Source organism: Phyllostomus discolor, chromosome 6, assembly GCF_004126475.2.
Source record: "Phyllostomus discolor isolate MPI-MPIP mPhyDis1 chromosome 6, mPhyDis1.pri.v3, whole genome shotgun sequence".
In the NCBI taxonomy this organism is placed as follows: domain Eukaryota; kingdom Metazoa; phylum Chordata; class Mammalia; order Chiroptera; family Phyllostomidae; genus Phyllostomus; species Phyllostomus discolor.
Genome location: NC_040908.2, coordinates 168,578,711 through 168,597,736, shown reverse-complemented (window position 1 = coordinate 168,597,736; position 19,026 = coordinate 168,578,711). Strand labels below are relative to the sequence as shown.

Sequence of the window (19,026 nt, the reverse complement as noted above, 5' to 3'; positions counted from 1 at the left end):
GGTGGGCCCGCGAGTCCGAACACTGGAGTCCAGGAGCAGCCCCCTCCCACGGGAGAGCCGGGCCGACAGCGCCGGTGCGCGTGGGGAGCGGCACGGGTCCCGTCGCCCATTATCACGAGACTCTCATGCCTGCCCTGGGGGCCGGAGAGGGGCTGACACAGACAACGGGCACCCGGCCCTGCTGGTCCGAGGGGTTGTGCCGGGCCGGGCACGGGAGGCCCGACGACGAGGGGCTGTCTGCGGAGCCGGTCCGCTCCACGCCCATGCGAATCCCCTGGGGCGGCGCCTCGGCCCCGAGAGCCAGGGCCTGGGGGTGGGGGCCCCCGAGGGCGTCACCTGGGTGTTCTGCGTGGGGATCTGCAGCAGCAGGGCCAGCACGCTGAAGTCGAAGGTCTCGTCCAAGGCTATGAGCGCGCCGTGCACCCCGCTCTCCAGGAGGTTGTTGGCGTACTCCTTCAGGCCGATGGACAGCACCCAGCGGACCACGCGGTCGTTGGTCCACACGAGCACGTCTGCGGGGCGGGGACAGCGGCACCGTGACCCCCGGGGGCCGTCCGTCTGCACCACGCGTCCCCGGAGCGCAGGGGCCAGGGCTCCTGCGCTGGAGGCGGCCCTTCAGGCCCCGGCCGCGCACTGCACAGTGCGGCCGCCTCCAGGCTCGGGGGCCTCCCCTCCGCCCACGGCCTTCAGGGGCCCGAGGGCGCTGCCGTGTGCGTCTGGCGCCCAGAGGACGGAGGAGGCGGCGGCTCCCGGGAGAGGACGCCGCCCAGAGAGACGAGGGCCTGCACGCCCAGCGGGCGCCCACCCGGTTCACGGGGGACACGGACAGACCTCCTCCGTCCCCACAGGGCCGGCCCCAACACGCACAGGGCGACACAGGCCTCCCCTCTGGGGTCCTGAAGCCTTTTCCCTCGTCCCATTTTAAAAAGAGAGACTGCTTACGGGTGTTCGCCAGCATACTAGGAATCTGGGGGGAGGACCTTAGGCAAAACGATAAATTACTAAGGTCACTCTAAAACCCCTCTAAGACACACAGAGACGATCGCCCATTGCTTCCAAGGACAGCTTTCGTCGACTGCACAAACGGGGCGGGTGGGCAGAGAGAACAGGGAGACAGGCTCCCCAACTTGGTCGCCGAAGCCTTTTCCGGAAGCACGACACGCCCAGTGTGAACGCCAGCTCACGGCTGTGCTTGGGGTCCGCCTGACCTCACACACGGCCGGACCGCCCCTTCCACGCCATGCCCCCAACCCACTCTCACCCCCACTTCTCTCTCAGGAAGGGCCGGGGGCGACAGCCGCCCTACGGGGCTGTGATGAGGAGCAAACACACGAACCCAAACGGAGGGGCGCCCTGGTCTCCCCTCCCCGCCCTCCCCGACCCTCCCCACCCACTTCCCTCGGGAAATGCCTCTGTCTCCCCCCATGCTGCCCTGCAGCCCCGCGGAGGGGCCGCTCCCTCCACCCAGATCGCATGGCCCCTGCTGGGTTCTGTGCTTCGGTCCCCGGGTCTGAGGCTGGCGCGGCACCGCAGGCGAGCTGCGGGCCCACGCCTGAGGCCCAGCCCCGAACGACGCCCCCTCCACTCAGGGCCTTTCCCGATTGGGTTTGAACCAGGAAACGGTGGGGGCCGAGACCCCCGGGGAGCAGCGACGCTGGGTCAGTGAGACGCAGCGCTACCTTTTGTCTCGTTCTGGCTCTCTTCCCTTCTCCTCTCCAGTTCCTTCCGGTCGTAGTTTAACCTCCGCAGGCACATGATCCCGCACTGGAAGCTGTTTCTGTGCGACACAAACGTAACGGCGACCGTTACAAACCACCAGACGCGGCAACAGCCCACAGGCCCCGCTGCGCGTGGGGCGGCGGCCGGGCGCACCGGTGGAAGCTGTCCACCATCTTGAGCTGGCCACGCAGGTCCTTCTTGGTCAGGTGGTCCAGCATGCGCGCGTCCACCAGGCACTCCATGAAGTAGCTGCGGTACTGCGGGAGGCCCAGGCTGGGCAGCCACTCATTGCCGATCCACTCGTGGTTCATGTCCCCGTAGGCCAGCGTCTGCGGTCAACGATGGGGATGGTCGTCAGTCCGGGGGGGCCCGAGGGAGGGGTCGCGAGAGCAGCTCAAATCCCGGAACCGGGTGGCTAGTCTGTGACTCAGTCCCGAAGCTCAACCAACTCAGGGACGACACTCTTTGTAACTTCCAAACAGTTCGCCCTCCCGTTAACTAACTACCCTTCCAGTTTGTCAGTGAAACCTGATACAAAAAGAACTACACGATTCACAAGCTACGCCTCGCTCGTGTTTGGGAACGTGACCTGGCCGCCGCAGCAGCACAGCGCGGGACCGCCCACCCGCCTCGCCTCTCCGGGGCAGTGTGCGTGGCCACAGGGCTCCGCCAGGGAGCGGCCGCCGCGGCTCATGAACAAGTTTGAAGGGCCAGCCCAAGCCCTCGCCAAACGCAGCTCCAGCCGGTTTTAGTTCTGTTTCTAACGTTTCGTTTTCTAAATTTCCCTAGTAATGACTTATTATCTGTTCATTTCAGAACCAGTTAAAAAAGTGCATCACAGCGGCCTTAGGAGAGGGAAGAGCGAGAATCCGTGGGCTGAGAGGAGGGTGCACGCCCGGGCCCCGCAGGAGGGCCTGGCCCGAAGGGGGACGACCCCGCCCCCCGGGGAGCCCGTGGGAGCCCCACGGCACCACCACCCGGCCGCCCAGACATCCGGCAGAGCCCCCACCACGACAAGCGCATGGGGGCTCCTGCCCAGACAGACAGTCTCTGCACATGAAGACAGTGAAATCATACAAATTACCTTCTCTGACCGCAAAAGGATTAAGTTAGAAATCAGCAGTGAAAGGGTACCAACAACCCAATTGCCAGCAGTAAAAAGGTATCAACAACCCAATTTTTCTCAAAGGGGAATGAGAAAATACATTGAACTGAATGACTGAAAATGCTTGAAAACTGTTAAAGATGTTTAAAAGCTAAAGCAGCACCATGAGGGAAATTTGCAGTATTAGACACTCATGAGGAAAGGTCCCAAACCTACAATCTAAAATTCTACCTTAAAAAACTTGAAAAAAGAGTGAATGAAACCCACGGAGCAGCAGGAAGAGAAAAGATAAAAGAGCAGAAGCCAGCGAAACAGAAACCAAGAAGACTGAACACGAGGCCAAGACCTGGTTCTTCACGGCCGTCCACACGGCCACCCGCCCGCCCGGCTGCCCCCGGAGTCACGCAGAGGAGAGGGGGCCGGGAGGCCGGGGGGCGGAGCGCCATCCCGACGCCCCAAGGCCGCGAGGTGGCCGCCAGCAGGCCGGCAGGAACCACCAACCAGCGGACGAGTGTGTCGAGCAGTGGCACCACCAGTCCATGTTTCCCTCCCTCCCCGCCCCTCTCTGCAGTCAGCTGTTAGAAGAGGAAGGGAAGGGGACGAGGGGCGGACCCACATGACCCCGGAGGGAGGGCGAGGGGAGACTGTGCACCCGGGAGCGACTCAGGCGAGGCAGCCGACGACCCGCGTCCCTCTGGCGTGAGCCTGTGGCTGCGAACCTCCTTGCCGACGAAACCTCTGCCCCGAAGGGCTTTGCCGGTGACCCCGCCAATGCCCGCAAGAGCCCAGCAGGGCCGCCCGCAGCATCCCGAGAGGGAAGGGACGCCACACGTTCCACACAGCCGCGTGCACGGTCCTGGAATCGAACCCGACACCGTGACACAAGGAGCCCGTGGACCGACACCCTGCACAGACCAGACGCACAGCTCCTTGCGGAGCACGGGCCGGGCAGAGAAATGCCAGGAGAACAGGACGGGACGGGGGAGCTTCCCTCGGGGACTCAACGCTGGGTCGGCGCCCGAGCGTCAGTACAACTCCCCGCACCAGCGCACGGGAGACGGAGAGCGTGGCATCACCTCACGGGCGTGGGCGACGCTGGCGACACCCGCCCTTCCTTTACGGACGCCTCGGCCTCCTCCGAGCGGGAGAGACCGCCTTGTCTGATGGGGCGTGTCTCCCCGGACGCAGGGCGGCCACCACCCCAACACCCTCCCTCCCCAGGAGCGGGAGCAGAGGAGGGGTGTCTGTCGCTCCACCTGGCAGGGCCCCGGCCCTGGCCGAGCTCCGGCCCCCGGCAAACTGCGGGACAGGGGCCGGGCCTGTGGCGAGCGAGGAACCACCAGCTGGCCAACAGCGCAGACCGGAGCCTGCAGAGCCGCTGCCAGCAGCACAGAGCTGTGTTCGATCAGGCTGCAGGACTCAAGGTCAACACGAGAAATGAACTGGAAACCGACATTTTCAAAACTCCATTTACGATGCCATGGAAGACCATGAGCAAGAAATCGAACAGAGCCGGTGCAGGCCCCGCCCGGGGGGCGAGAAGAGCAGGTGGGAGCACGTGCGCACACACAGTGGCACCCTGAGGTGCCGGTCTGCAGACACTCGGCCACACGCACAGGAAGCCGTGCGTGCAGAGTGGAAACAGGACTCTGCCCGCCGCCACGTCCGGGCACTGCTGGAGAGTGGCGCGCCCTCCAACAAGGACGCGGGAGCCGCACGGGGAAAAGCGGTCTCCCCGTGTGCCCCACACAGCCGCGGCTGTGCTTCCACCACGGAGTGACACGGCCTTGGTGCGCGGCTGCCCAGTTTACAGGTAAACTGGGGGGTGTGGGCAGGGACCACGGCTGTCCTGTCCACGGCCGCGCCCCTGGCGAGTGGTGGTCTCGCGGACACCCTCGGAAGTACCCACTGACCGGCACGTCGGTGGCTCTGACCGCACCTGGCTGCCTTCCTCCCCCAGGGCCAAGGGCACCTCACTCTTGCCCCCCGCTCCAGAGCTGGTTGCTGGGGGGCAGCACAGAAGGATGGCTGCACCTGGCAGCGTCACAGGCACCAGGAAGCCTCTCCACCGTCCTCTGCTCCGGAAGCTGAGCACCCGCCATGGGGGCCCAAGACCCCCTGCTGGCCGACCTGGCGCCCCGGCTCGGCTCCCCCCGGCTCGGGCGTCCGAGGCACAGAGCGAGGGTCTGGCTGCTCTGCTGCACACGCCGGCACTCTGACGGGAGGTCCGCGCTGCAGAAGGGGCCGGCGCTCCAGCGTCCCTGGAGCACCTCTCTCGCTCACCGAGGGCCGCACCCGGCCCCGGGAGGGCGCACTGACTGGGGCCGACGGCTGACGGGTCATCTGTCTGGAGCGGCGGCACAGACGGGGGGTGGGGGGTGCAGGGGCTCAGGGAGTCGCGTCTCCTCTCCTCCTCGGCTGACGAGCGGGAAGCAGGTGTTTCGGCCAACGGCTTGCACTCAGGAAGGTCCCGATTTAGCATGGTCGCTCCTTCACACAGGCAAGGCGTCCCTAGACCTGCCCCCCAGGCCTTCGATGAGAGCCTCGGGAAAAACAGCCTGCCCACGGCGCATGGCCACCGCCGCGCCGCTGAAGTGGGCGGCTCGTGGCACGCGGTGCTGGGGGCCCCGCGGGAAGCCACAGCGCCAGCACGGCGCCACGACAGCGGGGACAGACCTTCCCGGGCTGAAGCGCAGGGCAGCCCGACGTTCAGGAACATGCCACCCCCGCCTGCGCTGGAAACGGGCCAGAACGAGGTTCTCGGAGTAGCAGCAGGTCGTGCAAATACCACAGCCCCGAGACACACGAGCTCAGGGGCCGGGACCGAGACACGGGACTGTGTGTGAAGGAGGGCCCGCCCCGGGACGGGTGGTGGCCACGTGCGTGAGCGGGCGGCGCGGGGACGGTCAAAGTTGTCCATGAGACGCGCCCTCAGCACTCCCGGGCCCTGCTCTGCTCTGACTGGCGCCCTCACCTCCCTGGCGACACTCCGAGAAGTTAAGGTGTTAAAAACGTCAAGAAAAATAAATTACAAGTGGTCATACTCCAATTCTTTTTGCTGCTGTACATACAGTGAAGAATAGATTATAGAAAGTCTCCAACCTGAGCCCAGCTTCCCTCCTCATCCTCCTGGGTTACGTGGTTAGGATGCAAGAGAACACAACCGTTAGTGCTGGTGAGCGGGGGCACGCGCGCGTGCCGAGTGCCGGCGGCCGCGGCGCCCAAGCCTCATGCACGACCCATGCACAGCCCCGGCCCCCTTCGCATGCAGGCGCAGGCGTCCCGTGGCCGGCACGGCCGCGGGGGGAGCGTGCGGGGGTCGGGCCCTCACGGCAGGGGCTCCGGGGGGGCTCCCCTCGGGAGAGGGCGTCCCATCTACTCTACAGGGAGCCGGTGTGCGGGCTCTGACGAGTCCACCACAGGACAACACACAAACGCTGCTACTGCCCCCACCTAACTAACGCCCAAGGGCATGCTCGTCCCGAACAGCCGATGCAAACGCTGCTCCTGGCGCGGCTGAGCGGGGAGGCCCGTGGGCGGCGCGCCGGCGGGACTGACCGTTTGCGGCGTGGCTGCGAGCGTCTCCATCTCCTCGTGCGTGAGCCAGACATTCCCCGTGGTCTGGGGCGACCCCAGCGACCAAGCGCATCCCAGGCAAGGGCAGCAGTGACAAGGAGGAAAGGCGGCAGACAGGTGAGCCGCGGGCATGCGGATGCAGCCGCTGGAGGCCGCCTTCCTTTCAGAGGGCCTTGCCGGGACGGCACACCGACCCCCACTCGCCCCTCCTGAGGGCGGCCTCACCTCGGGGGCACTGCACCGTCAGGGGCACAGGGAGAAGAGCCCACCACAGCTGGTGTGACCGCCATGCTTACCTCCTGCGGCGTGCGCACGACACAGGAGGGACATGCATTTCGGCTCCTGAGCACTGACCAGCAGCTCGGTGCACCTGACACGGCCTGAGCCGGCACAGCGCCCCGAGGGCCCGGACAGAAGCCGACTGCGGGAGGGGACCGGCCCAGTGGGGGGGCCTCTCGGCCTGCACGGCCTCGCCCGGGGCAAGGGGGGAGGCCTCGCCCTGGGTCTCACAGCTCGCAGGGGCCCCCTAGGAAGGGCTGTGCTGCCGTCACCGAGATGCTCCAGAGCCACCTGCGTCTCTGGGAGGGCCACTCGACCGAAGCCGGGGCACTGGGACCGGAGGAGCTCCTGGGACCACAGCCCCGGGAAAAGCGCCGTCTGCTCAGCAGGCAAGCTCGTGCAGCTGCTGTCCGGCACCGGCGGCCCTCCCCGTAGACGCACACGGGGCAGGTGCAGAGCAGCGGGGGTCCGAGGCAGGCCCTGGCCGGCTCCGCAGACGGGCCCGTCTGTGGGCCGGGGTTCTGGCCGAGGTTTCCCTTCTGAGTGCACTGAACGCGGGGGGGCCGGAGCCTGCACTCACCTGCCAGGCGACCTCTTAGGTCAGCTCTCCACCGTTCCAACCCAGAGGACCCCCGTTAAGGACTTTCGTGGTCTCCCCACGCCTGCCCACATGTGGGCTGCTTCGCCCTGAGTGCCCAGTGGCTCCAGCCCCCCAGCGGGAAGCAGTGGCCGATGGGCCGCACCCGCCAGCAGAGAAAAACTGGCCGGGACCCGAGCTCTCTCCCGTCACTTTTTATGAATGTACAGTCTAAACGTGACCACCGCTCTTCTGCGTGTCCAGGAACCCCTCCCTCGGTGTCACAGAGCCGCCGCAGCGAGCCAGCTGTCGTAACAGCGCGTGGCAATGTCTCTCCCCACCCGATCATCACAGACTACAGGGCGTCGCGCTTCGGAAGGCGGGCGTTTCACAAAGGAACCCTGGTGTGCCGGGAGGAGCCCACAAAGCCACAGCCACAGGGCAGAGCGCCTCCCAGAGGGCATGCCCAGCACGTACCGTCCGGGAGGTGGGCGGGGCCGAGGGGCTGGTCAGCGACATGATCTCCTGGATGGCCAGCCGCAGCTTCAGCCGGTGCAGCGGGTTGCTGATGCCGATCTCCCGCTGGATCTCCGTGTCCGACAGCGCCGACATGATGGCCCCGCTCTTCACGTTGGCCCGGCACGCCGCCACGTACCAGGCCGGCATGCCCACCCAGAGCTGGGGACGGGAAGCGACGAGGCCGGGTCAGGCCCCGAGTGGGGCGAGGACCGCACACCCATGCACCCCGCGCTCAGCCCTGGGTGGGGAGAAGGGGTACCTCCAGCCCATGCACCCCGCGCTCAGCCCCGGGTGGGGAGAAGGGGTACCTCCAGCCAGACGACGACCGTCGGTCCGTCCCACTGCGCGAAGGGCAGGCCTTGTCGCCGGGCCTCCTCCAGCAGCTCGTGCCTGTGTGTGACATGACACTGAGGTTACACTGAGGTCAGGGTCCCTGCCTGCACGCAGGCAGACAACACGCCGTGGACCAGGGGCGGCCCCTTCCCACTTCTCCAGGCGGGGAGGGCGCACCCCGAGCCCCTTCCCTCTGCCCCTCCACCTCCTGCCAGTTTGCACTGAGCCACGCCGTCTGGGAGGTGAGGCGCTGGGTGACGACTCAGCCTCCGAGGGGGGTGCTCCAAGGAGAGCCGCCCCGCTCCCCTTGGGGAGGAGGCGGGAGACGCAGCAGGAAGAGGAAAGGGCGCCCGTCTGACGAGCAGGCTGCCCCCGGGAGACCCTCCCCGACTCAGAGAACGGGCGGGATGCGGACTGCTGTGATGCGCGCCGGGCCGACGTGGCAGGCAGGCGACGACCAGAGTTGGGCTGTTTCTATTCCACTCAGCTACTTATCTGACCGGTGCTTGCAAGACCACGACATCGAGTCGCCCGTGCTTTCAGAAAACCTGTATCCCAATGACCTCCATCCACGCGCCCGGGGCAGGCCGGGCCTGGGACGCCTCCGCAGTGCCCACTGCCCCAGGGCAGCAGGCCAGGCGGGCCCCGGGCCCCCGCGGGCCTGGCTGCAGCACCCCCAAACCCTCAGCGGACCACGGCCGCGTCTCTGGAAGCCATTCCATCTAAGAAGGAGACTAGACTACAGACAAAGTGTCACAGAGCTGCACGCCTGAAACCGGCGTGATTTCCTCCCCAGCGTCACCCAGCGTCACCCCAGCACACTCAGTGAGAGCTGGGAACTTCCTGTTAACCAAACCCTCCCGTCTTCCGAGGGGGAGAGCCCAGCGGTCTCCTGAGCGGCACGGCCCTGGAAGCCCAGGACAGCGCTGCGCTGCCCCAGCACGAGGACCTGGGCGAGGACCAGGCGGCAGACACGCACACGGAAACACGGAAAGCCGGGGGGGAAGGGTCCCTCGTTCTCCACAGCGCACTCAAAAACAAACAAACAAACAAAAACAAACACGCTTCTGTCCACTGGTGGCACAGCTGTGCAAGAGACGACGCAAGCCCCACGGAGCCTGTGCCCCCGCCGTGCGGTGGTGCCCTGAAGACGCCACCGAGTTCTCCATGTGAGGGGCCCGGGAGGGGCCGGGGGACTGAGCGGGCACAGGTCCGATGACCCCAGCACTGGGACAGCCCTGAGTCGCCCTAAGGTTCCTGGGTCACTTCCAGTCGGTCGCTTCCTGTGACCCTGTGCTATGCTCTGCAGGACACGGCACCGCACCCGTACTCTCAAAGATACACGTCGGGTCTGTGACACGTCTGAATGGCATCAGACTCTCCTCTGGACTCTGAAGGCCACGCACAATTAAAGCTCAAAATATTCCACGTAGCATCTCAAGAAAGCATTTCTCAAGTCAGCCTGAGGTTCCTGAGAGTAAGAGATACTGTAACTATCTAGGATTAATTGCTCCAGAAAATTAACAAATGTCTTAATACCTCAAGTACCACATTTTTAAAAAGGCCAAACTTTTCAATCAGCACAAGCCAAGCGACCCACACAGAGAACAGAAAGCAACCCCCCACCCCGCCCGCCCGCCCGCTCCCTGGCGCCATGCTGCTCTTCTGGGACCCGGGACAGGGCTGGCCGGGGCGGGGGGTGGGGGGGAGTGAGGTGAAGAGCCACCGGCTGCCCGGGACGCTGCTTTGTGGGTCCAAGGACAAACACTCCTCGAAGATGGGGGCTGCACCTTCCAGTGACACTGTTGAGCCCTGCGGGCCGCAGGAGCGACAGGGGGAAGGCCCTGCACCCCCACACCCTGGCGGCAGCACGTCCCGGAGCCGAGTCCCCGAGGGCCCACAGCCGGCCTGGCCGGGGGCATGCACCAACTGGCAACGGAGCCAGAGGACACTGGCCCGAGTCAGTGTCCAGCCCGCCCACGCAGCTCACGGCAGCGCCAGCAGGTCGGCCCTGCTGCGCAGGGTTTCTGCACACCCACCCACGGCCCACGGGGGACCCACGGTGAGCAGGGCGCAGACGGCAGCGTCCCGCCGGAGGTCTCACCCTCGGGGCACCAGGCAGGGCCCCCGTCCGGACTCCTGCGAGAATTAAAACGCGGCGAGTCTCACAGGACAGTCAACTGGCGAGTCCAGCAGCTGACGGCCCGTGGGCGTCAGCGACGAGGCCCCGTGGCCCAGGGCTGGCCTCCCCGCGCCCGATCCCAGGGCCCCGCCCGGTCTGGCCCCGCCTCGCCCGCTCCGCACGCAGCTCCGCCAGAGTCCCGCCCACGCTCAGGTCCGGGCTCACCTCCGGGACCCCCGACCACCTGTCTCACTGCTGAAGCGGGTTCGGGGTGACCGACTCAGCTCCCTGCCCCGCTCCGGGCCTGGGCAAGACCCAGCCCGCACCCCTGCCCCGGGGCGGACAGGCCCAGAGAGACGGCCCTGCAGCCCCCACTCGCGCGCGCCCTCCTCTGGGGGCTGACGCCTGGGCGGCTTCGGGGAGCACTGCCTCCACTGTTACCGCCTCCTTCCGGAGCCCAGACGGCTCAGGGTTCAAACGTAAGAAACAAACAGAACACGAGAGGCTGCGACGTAAAAATTCAAAACCTGCCGAAGGAGATAAAAGGGCCACACAGCCCATCCCCTGCCGGGTGACCAGCAGGACCGGGCAGCTCCTCGCACGGGGCTGCCGCCTCGCGGTTACACCCGCTCCCCGAGGCAGCGGCAGCCTCCCGGGCGCCTCGTGCGCGCGGACACTCACAGGCGACGGGAGGTGTGCGGTCACCGTCCCGACGCCCCTGCGGCCCCAGAGCTGACCTGCGCCGGCGGGTCCAGGGCAGGTGCCCTGCAGCCAAGCCCCCCGGACCAACGACACCCCTGCCGGAGAGCTCTCCGAGGGGGGCTGGGAACCTACGCGGGGGTCCTGTGAAGCCCCACCGCGCTCCAGCCCCCGGAAGCCCAGTCTGACAGGGGCCCCGGGCTGAGCGGTCAGAGGACGGCGCGCCCACACGGCTGGGCGGCGCGTGTGGCCGGCAGCCCCCAGGCACAGGCCGCACGGCCAGAGACGGCTGCGAAAGGAAACTTACTTCTTCTGGAGTTTGCGGTTTTTCTCAGCCTGTCCGCCCAGCTTGCTGAGCCCCAGGCCGTCCTGGGACGCGTTCTCTGTCTCCGAGACGCCAGCTACGGGGAGGCCGCGCAGTGGAGAGAGGGAGAGAAAACCAGCATGGCCCAGTCAGGCGCTCCCCCCGGGCGGGCCGCGTCTGCGGGGAGCGGGGGCTCCGAGGGCTGCTGTCCCCGAGTCATGGAGGTGCTCGGGGACGTAGACCCCTTCCGCCACGAGAGGCTGTGACTCTGGACAAAGGGACGTCACTGCAGCCCCCGGGTTCATCCGGACACGGGGTGGCGACCCCATGGCTCCCCTGGCCTGTGCCCCCCAAGGACACCAGCTGGTACGGACGGCAGACCTCGTGCTGGAGGGCGGGGCGCACGGGGCAGACCCCCCCCCACCGGCCCCGACAGTGCGGGGACACCGACCTTGTCCCAGTGCGTCCTTGCCGACGTGCCCAGGGCGCGCCTTCTCCTTCTTGCCAAACAGGCGGCCGATGGAGGACTTGATGCCCTTCTTCTTGGGGGCTTTGTGGAGCGAGTCCTGGCTGCTGTTGCTGCTGCTGGGGTTGCTCACGGGGCCGTCCTGGGAGCCTGTGGAGCTTCGGGGACAGAGAGTGACCTTTAACAAGCGCCCTCATCACAAGACGCTCCGCTCCCATGAACTGGAAACCGCACGGTTTCAACACCCACGCTCCAACTTCACAACAGACACTTTGGTCTCTGCTTTGACACCGTCTCCACAAGACGCACACGCACAGAACACGGGCCCCCGGTGACCCAGGGCGGAGGCTGCAGTCCTTGGAGGGGGAGCCTCCCTCTGAGGGAGGCTGGACTGACCCCACACCACGTGCTACAGGGGCACGGACGCCCCCACCCAGACCCCCTCACAGCCAGTGACACGGCAGCCCCCACTCCCCCAGCCCCCACACCCGCCGCGGGCGCTGGTGCCCCCGGCTGTGAATGAGAGCAAGGGCGACTGAGGCAGGGCTGTCCCCCAGACGACTGCCTGGTGTAGAGCAGGACCCCCAGGGGCCATCGGAGGGGAGTCTCCGCAGCCTGAAGGCACGGGGCTCCCAAGAGCCGCCGGCTGCCCACAGGGAGGGGACCGCCAGGAACCATGTGCCGTGTGCGGGGCGGCTGCTCCAGCAGGGGCAGAAACCTCTCCAAACGGTGCACCTGCAGGGCCCCGGGAAACGAGGTTTCCCTAACACGGGCAACCTCTCCGCGCTCCAGCCCCCCGCCCCCTCTGCCGGAACGACCGCGCCCCGACACCGGCCCGCCGGCACCCCGAGAACGTCATCCCCGTCCCGTAACCGGAGCCACAGCACTGCTTTAAAGCCACCGCTCCCGCTTCTTTTTCCAGAAGAAGGTGAACACGACTTCTCGACGCTGGAAGCGCAGGCGCGAGCAAGCCCCCACCCCCGGCACGGCCCCCACCCCCGGCACGGCCCCCGCGCCCGCTCCTTACTTCCTGACGTCCCTGACGTCCTCGTGGCTGACCGTGTGCGGGGCGCCTTTGTGCAGCCTGTCCGCGCGGAGGGACCGCGGGGAGGGCGGGGGGGACGTTTCACACTTTATCGTCGTCTTGTCGTCTCGTACCTCTTCTTGGGAAGCCGGCATCTGAGGGTGGCGTGAGCGTCAGCCAGCCATCAACAGGCCCGGCCGGAAAACACGCACACGGGTGCACGTCACGGGCGTGCACGTCACACCCGCACGCGTGTCCTCGGCCCTGCCCTGGGCCGGCCGCGAAGCAAGGCTGCAAGCCCGGGCGGTTTCGGGGGCGGCCCAGCCACGAGGTGGGGGCCCCGGGACGTGGCGAGCCTGCCCCTGGGCCCCCACGCAGCCCGTGGGCCCACCCCCAGCCCTGGGACCCGGGGGTTGCGGGGAGCCATCGAAGGGGCACAGAGACCTGACCCGCGACGTCACCGACTCGACGGTGTTCGAGCTCCCCGACGAGGAGCCGGGGCAAGTGCACGGGTCCAACGCCCCGAGGCCGTTCAAAGGAAAAGCCAGCGAGCGCACTCGCCTCTGGGGAGGAGGGAGTGGGAGCCCGGGGGGTCGGGGGGGGGGGGCCCTGCAGGGGTCATGAGCCGGTGCCCTGTGCAGCAGCGAGCGAAGCTCTGCAGCCTGAACGCCAGGTAGCCGAGAGCAAGGGCCGCTCACCCTCCAGCCCGACCACGTGTCCAGCTGGCGTGTCTCGGTAAGCCTCACACTGCGTGTCCCTACTGAAACGTTATGTGCGGCTGACAGACAGTGTGCTCGCTCGAGCTTAGACGCAGCGATCCCGGTTTCTCATTAAAAGCTGGCGTCAGCAGACTCCCGGCCCCTCGGGCTGCAGGGGACAGGGGTGCGGGGAGCAAGGTGGCCGTGACAGCAGGGGACCAGAGAGGCCCCTGGGGCTCCCCCACACAGCGGGGATGGGGCGGGGCGGGGCTGGGGCCTGTGCCCACAGCAGAAGCCAAGCAGCCAGCATGGGCCTCTTTCGGATGAGGCTGCACACAGAGTGCAACCCACGGTGTCCCGAGTGGCTCCGTGGCAACCAAGCGGCCTCCTGCAGGACGGGGCTGAGCTCGTTCAGCAACGAACCATCGGCAGCAGCCGGGCAGTCCCGCACCCTCTCCCAGCCCCGGCCGTCACCAGACCGCAGGTGACGAACCTTGAGGACCTTGAGAACCTGGGGGGGGTCTCAAGTGCAGGCCAAAACAGAGCCGTGAACAACCGACGACACGGAGCAGGACGACACGGAGCAGGACGGAGCAGCGCACGCGGCCGGACTGACCACAAACTCGCTGGAAACCAACAGCTCCCTCGGCAAAGCCCGCCACTCGTTCAGAGCACAGCGGGCAGCACGCGCCCCTGGCTAAGGGTGCCTGCCCACTCACCCCCAGCGGGCCTGGCCGGCCCTCGCCCTCGGTGCTCCTATAGGAGGGTGCACCCCACGGGGGACGAGACCCACGTGGGACTAGGTCCCCCTGGGACCACAGTCTACGTGCCATTCCAGACTCACTGGTCGGGGAGGCTCCCTGGACTGGCACATGCCAGTGACACCAAATGAGGGGACAGTGCCTGCACACCGGCTGAGTCCACAGGGCACTGGGCCCGCTGCGCACCCTCCTGGCCGAGTCCCCACGACCGCCCGGAGGAGGCCCTCAGAGAAGCGTCTGCAAGCCCCAGGCGGAGCGCCCAGCTGGGCAGCCGGGGTGCGGGCCGGCCCGCCACCTCCCTCCCTGCGCAGGTCTTGCCCGCAGGACAACGGGAGGGCGCGCCCTGGGCCCGACGCTGGTGCAAGCCGTAGCTCGCACGCAGACAGACCCTGGCTGCGGCCACCCGAGGAGTGTGGTTCCCGTACCCGACGTCTCCTGAGGCCGCCACAGGAGGGTAGAGCTGGGCACACGCAGGTGGACCACAGCTAGGCCACACACCTGCTGGGACAGAGCCGGGACCTGAACCCCAGGGGCGAACGCACGGCCGTCCGAGGGGCCATCCTGTGAGTGAGTGCGCCATCAGGCAGAGCGGGACAGTCGGAGGGGGAGGACTCGGGGCCCCTCCCGACCAGGGTCACGGCCGTCGTGAGGGGGAGGCCTGACCTCCCGCCAGGGGCTGTGAGGAGCCGAGGGCGCCCGGAGAGGGGCTGCTGGGGGGCGGGGCCGGGTGTGCAGGCCATGAAGCCAGGCGGGTCCGCACGGGCTGCTCCCAGACTGCGCGGCCCTGGGCACAGTGCGCGGTCTCGCCGAGCCTCGGCTCCCACTTCTGTGCAGCGGGGTCACAACGGTGACCTGCGTCTCACACTGGTGCGTGGGAGGGCTGGGTGGGAGGTCCATGCACACGGAGCCCAGTGCCCGGCATACAGCAGGAGCTTACTAAAGGCCACTGGCTACGGTGATCAGAGTGGGCTCTCCCCAGACCTGAACCCCGTGGCCCTGCTCCTGTGAACACGAACACCACGCCCACCACGAATGGGGTGGGGTGGGGCGACCGGGGGCGGGGCCGACGCTCCCACATGTCTCATGTTCTGTGAAACCGCCAGCAGCTCTTTCCCCCACGCGAGTCGGCGGGGGGGAGTCTGGTGAGCCTCTGCACCGCTGTGACCACGTCAGAACATGCACCCCCCCGCCCCCCCAGCGTGGATTCACGTAAAGCCAACAGGCTCCGGTCAACACCGCACGGGGGGGGGGGGGGGGGGGGGGAGCAGAGACACATAAGTCACGTGACACTTTACCTTTCTGCGATGCTTCCTTAAATCGCTAGGCTGACAGAGGCGTGCAAAGGAATGAAGAGAAACAGGTTTACTGCACACGCAGACGCTTGGAACGCAATGAGCAGCACATGCGGGCGTGGCGCCAGCCGGGGGCACAGGACACGGGAGTGGGGCTGAGGGGAACGTGTACCCGGGTGGGGCGGGGGGCGTTCTCTCCACCACACAGTGTAAAGGTAAGCTATTCAAAACTCACTCGGGCGACATCTCCCCAGGGACCCGGACCCCCCAGCACGTGCAGGGACATGAAAGTGGGGCGCGCGGTGTGGCCGCGCCCCGGGAGCCGCTGCCAGCCCCTCCGGCACTTCGCTCTCCTCGGGGGGATGCGGGCTGCACGTGCCCAGAACACCAGTCTCCCCGATGAGGGGTCGCCCCATTGCGCAGAGCTGCTGCCGGTCAATCCCCTGCTAGACGTTGGCGGGAAACCTCCCCTAGAATTCTACTTGAAGACCCTCAGAGACGAGTGCACTGCCCGGAGGAGGGAACCCTCCGAAGACCAGCCGGAGTAACAGCGGTCACGGGAGCAGGGGATCGTCCCCACCCGCGACTCACGGCGCTTCAACGAGAAGCTCTGTCTGCTCCCGGCACCCGCTGTGGGCCCTACGGCCTGACGGGACCGACGGTCTCACGCCCGCCACCGCGACCCGCAGTGCACCGTCTGCGGCAAGGTTCCGTCAGCCCTGCGCTTAGTGGGGTGCTCCTTCTCGTCACGGTTTTTACATTTGCTGACTTGAGAGGCGGGGAGAGAGGTCCGCTGTCCCGCTTATCTGCGTTCTCGCGGTCAGCTCTGCCGTGTGCCCCGGCCCACCGGGAGGATGCCCCGCCCAGCCGAGCCCTGGGCCCTGTGGCTTCTGCACACGAGGAACACGTCACTGTGAGTCACACGCGCCCTGCGTGGTTCTGAGTGACACCGTTCTGACCCGCCTCTGTCCTGCCTGCACGCACACCTGCTCCACAGCGACACAAGCAAGGTCCTCACTCAGGGGAAGAGCACCAAGTAACGAGAGGTGGACACGGAGCAGAAACCAGCCCCCGAGCCGAGACTGCGCGGGCACACTGCGTGGGCACACTGCAGCCTGCACCGCCGGGACCTGGGCCTGTGGTGAAGGGTGGTGGGAGGAACGGGGGGGGGGGGGGGGGAGAAGGAGGAATAGACTCTGGAGAGTGGGAGGGGACTGACGTCTGGACTAGCGTTGACTAGACAGACAGACAGACAGATGGCACAGGGGATGGAAACCGGACAGCCGGCCGCGTGCAGACCACAGGCACCACGACGGACACGCAGAGCTGTCTCTACGAACCCCCCGTAGCAGCTACGAGCGGGAAACCGCTAACAAAACTGCCTGGGTTTAAAGCACTGGCTAAGCAGCTAACAACGCGAACTATGAAGAGAGCAGGTCCAAACCCCTCAAAACGGACTGGGCGCTGCTGCGTCCCAGGCCCCCGGCATGGTTCCTGGTCCCCCCACCCGCCCGCCGGCCAGCGAGGCAGCTGGAGCGAGCCCGGACGGACAGGAAGAGTGGGTGGCGGTGCTCCCACAAAACCTCAAGCCCCGCTTCGTCGCAGCGGCCCTGACGCCACTGAGTCTCCAGGGGCTCCCCTAGGAAGCCCGAGGCACCCGGGCTCTTGCTCGCCTGGGGCTGCTGCAGGCCCGAGCCCTGCGGGGAGGCACCCCACGGAAAAGGGCGTCGGCCTCCTGTGCACCTCCCCCGTGCCACCGGGGGGCCTGCTTCTGCTTCTGTTAAACTGTGCAACCCCAGAAAACGGAAACATTCCCCCTGGAAGCTGCTGTGCCCAATGTCACAATAAAAACCTCAGCCCCGGCTGGTGTGGCTCAGTGGGTTGAGAACCAAACCTGTGAACCAAAAGGTCCCCAGTTCAATTCCCCGTCAAGGCACGTGCCTGGGTTGCGGGCCGGGTCCCCAATAGGAGGCGCACGAGAGCAACCACACACTGACGTTTCTCTTCCTCTTTCTCCCTCCCTTCCCCTCTCCCTGAAAGTAAATAAAACCTTAACAGAAACCCAGGAGAGTTGGTGACGACACGCTGAGTGGCGCCCAAGTGTGAAAATGGGCCTGTCAGCGTGCCGTGACTGAGCGGTCACACGCCAGCTGGCACGCAGCGTCTTGGAAAACAAGTGCAGAGCAACACGCCTGCGTTTCTTCCGGGCGAAACCCAGCGCCTCTCGGGGTGCCGAGACCCAGCGCGGCGGGCGGGCGGGCGGGCACACACGCGGCAGGGGCAGGCTCCCACTCACCAGTGTCATGACACCCAGTCTGTCCACTTCCCGAGCCGGACTGCGCGGGACCCGGTGTGGCGTGGAGCGGCCGCTGTTCGGCGGGGAGGAGCCCGCGAGCGAGGCGGCAGGGTACGGGGGGATGGAGCTCAGGGACCTGAAGCGCCCGAGGCTGTCCAGGCTGCCGCTGCCCACGCGGCTCTCGATCTCCTCGGCCCGCTGCTCCGCGCTCTCCTTCTCCTCCTGGATCAGCCTGCAACCAAACCACGGGCCGCCCACGTCAGCAAGCCCACCCGAGGCCGGGTGAGGACCCACAGGGCGCTCGACCTCCGGGAACGGTGGCTGGAAGAGGTGACGCCTGAGAGTGGTCACCAATTGTGGGGGCGGGGAGAAACATCCACCCATCCACTGGCTGCTTCCCGTACACGCCCCAACCGGGGACAGCCCCACCGCCCAGCCGGGCGTACCTGATCTCCTTGTTGATGGCGTCCAGCTGCTCCTGGAGCATCATGGCCAGCGTCTGGGCATCAGCCTGCCCGCTGGGGGACAGCAGTGCGGAGGAGCCAAAGAGGGGGTCCCGGTCGTCCTCGCCGTCGGACAGGTCCGCGTCGCTCTCAAAGGCCTGCGCCACGTTGGCCAGGACGCTGGCCTGCTGGGCCCGCTCCCAGTCCTGCTCGTTCAGGGTCTGCACCTGTACGCGGAGAGCCACCGCTCAGCCACGGCCCCGCTCGCGCACGGCCCCGGCTGAAGCGCCCCAAGAGAAATCTACGGAAGCTGCGCAAACTCCCAGACGGAAGCCCAAGAATCCTGGACCAGCGGGCCGTGCTTCTGAGCTGCCGGCGCCTCGCCGTGGGGTGAGCAGCGCTGAAGGACAGGAGCACGGCCTGTGACACCCGCGCCCTCCCGCGGAGTGGGGGCGGGGCGTTCCCTCCACGTTCCCCACGACACCGAGGGGACCGAGTCGAAGAAAACCAGGAGGTAAAGCACCCAAGCCACAGCTGGCTGCTCACGGCGACGAGAGAAAACGCCCGAACTCCTGCAGCCGGGCCCCCCTCAGCTGCTCTAGCTCCCCGCTCGGGTCACCCCTCCAGCTCCCGGCACTTCCCGACCCCCCTGGGGGACACCCACCGCACAGGTGGGAGCACAGGGGCAGTGGCACCTAGCACCGCAGACAGGCATGGGCCCCCTGGGTGCGTCCGCTCGGTGCCCACGTGACTCCACGTTTCTGGGGTGCACCGCGTCACCCCCACCACGTGCACCAGCGGTGAGCGTGCATG

At 67.0% G+C, this 19,026-nt stretch overlaps 1 protein-coding gene across 8 annotated transcripts in view; it reads right to left on the bottom strand.

The window, feature by feature from the left end:
* The window catches only part of PPFIA1 (PTPRF interacting protein alpha 1), a 51,789-nt gene that overhangs the window by 4,672 nt on the left and 28,091 nt on the right, over positions 1-19,026 (bottom strand). For 3 of the 8 annotated variants that reach the window (XM_036029829.1, XM_036029830.1, XM_036029831.1), the window contains 10 exons: positions 18,217-18,440; positions 17,771-18,002; positions 12,727-12,878; positions 11,685-11,857; positions 11,237-11,330; positions 8,084-8,165; positions 7,734-7,934; positions 1,873-2,048; positions 1,680-1,777; positions 337-512 (listed from right to left, as the gene is read on the bottom strand). In XM_036029829.1, the coding sequence (XP_035885722.1) occupies positions 337-512; positions 1,680-1,777; positions 1,873-2,048; positions 7,734-7,934; positions 8,084-8,165; positions 11,237-11,330; positions 11,685-11,857; positions 12,727-12,878; positions 17,771-18,002; positions 18,217-18,440 (1,608 nt within the window). Of the gene's footprint in view, positions 1-336; positions 513-1,679; positions 1,778-1,872; positions 2,049-5,926; positions 5,954-6,382; positions 6,446-7,733; positions 7,935-8,083; positions 8,166-11,236; positions 11,331-11,684; positions 11,858-12,726; positions 12,879-15,477; positions 15,508-17,770; positions 18,003-18,216; positions 18,441-19,026 lie in introns of all 8 variants that reach the window. The other 5 variants (XM_036029826.1, XM_036029832.1, XM_036029825.1 and 2 more) reach the window with 4 other exon arrangements.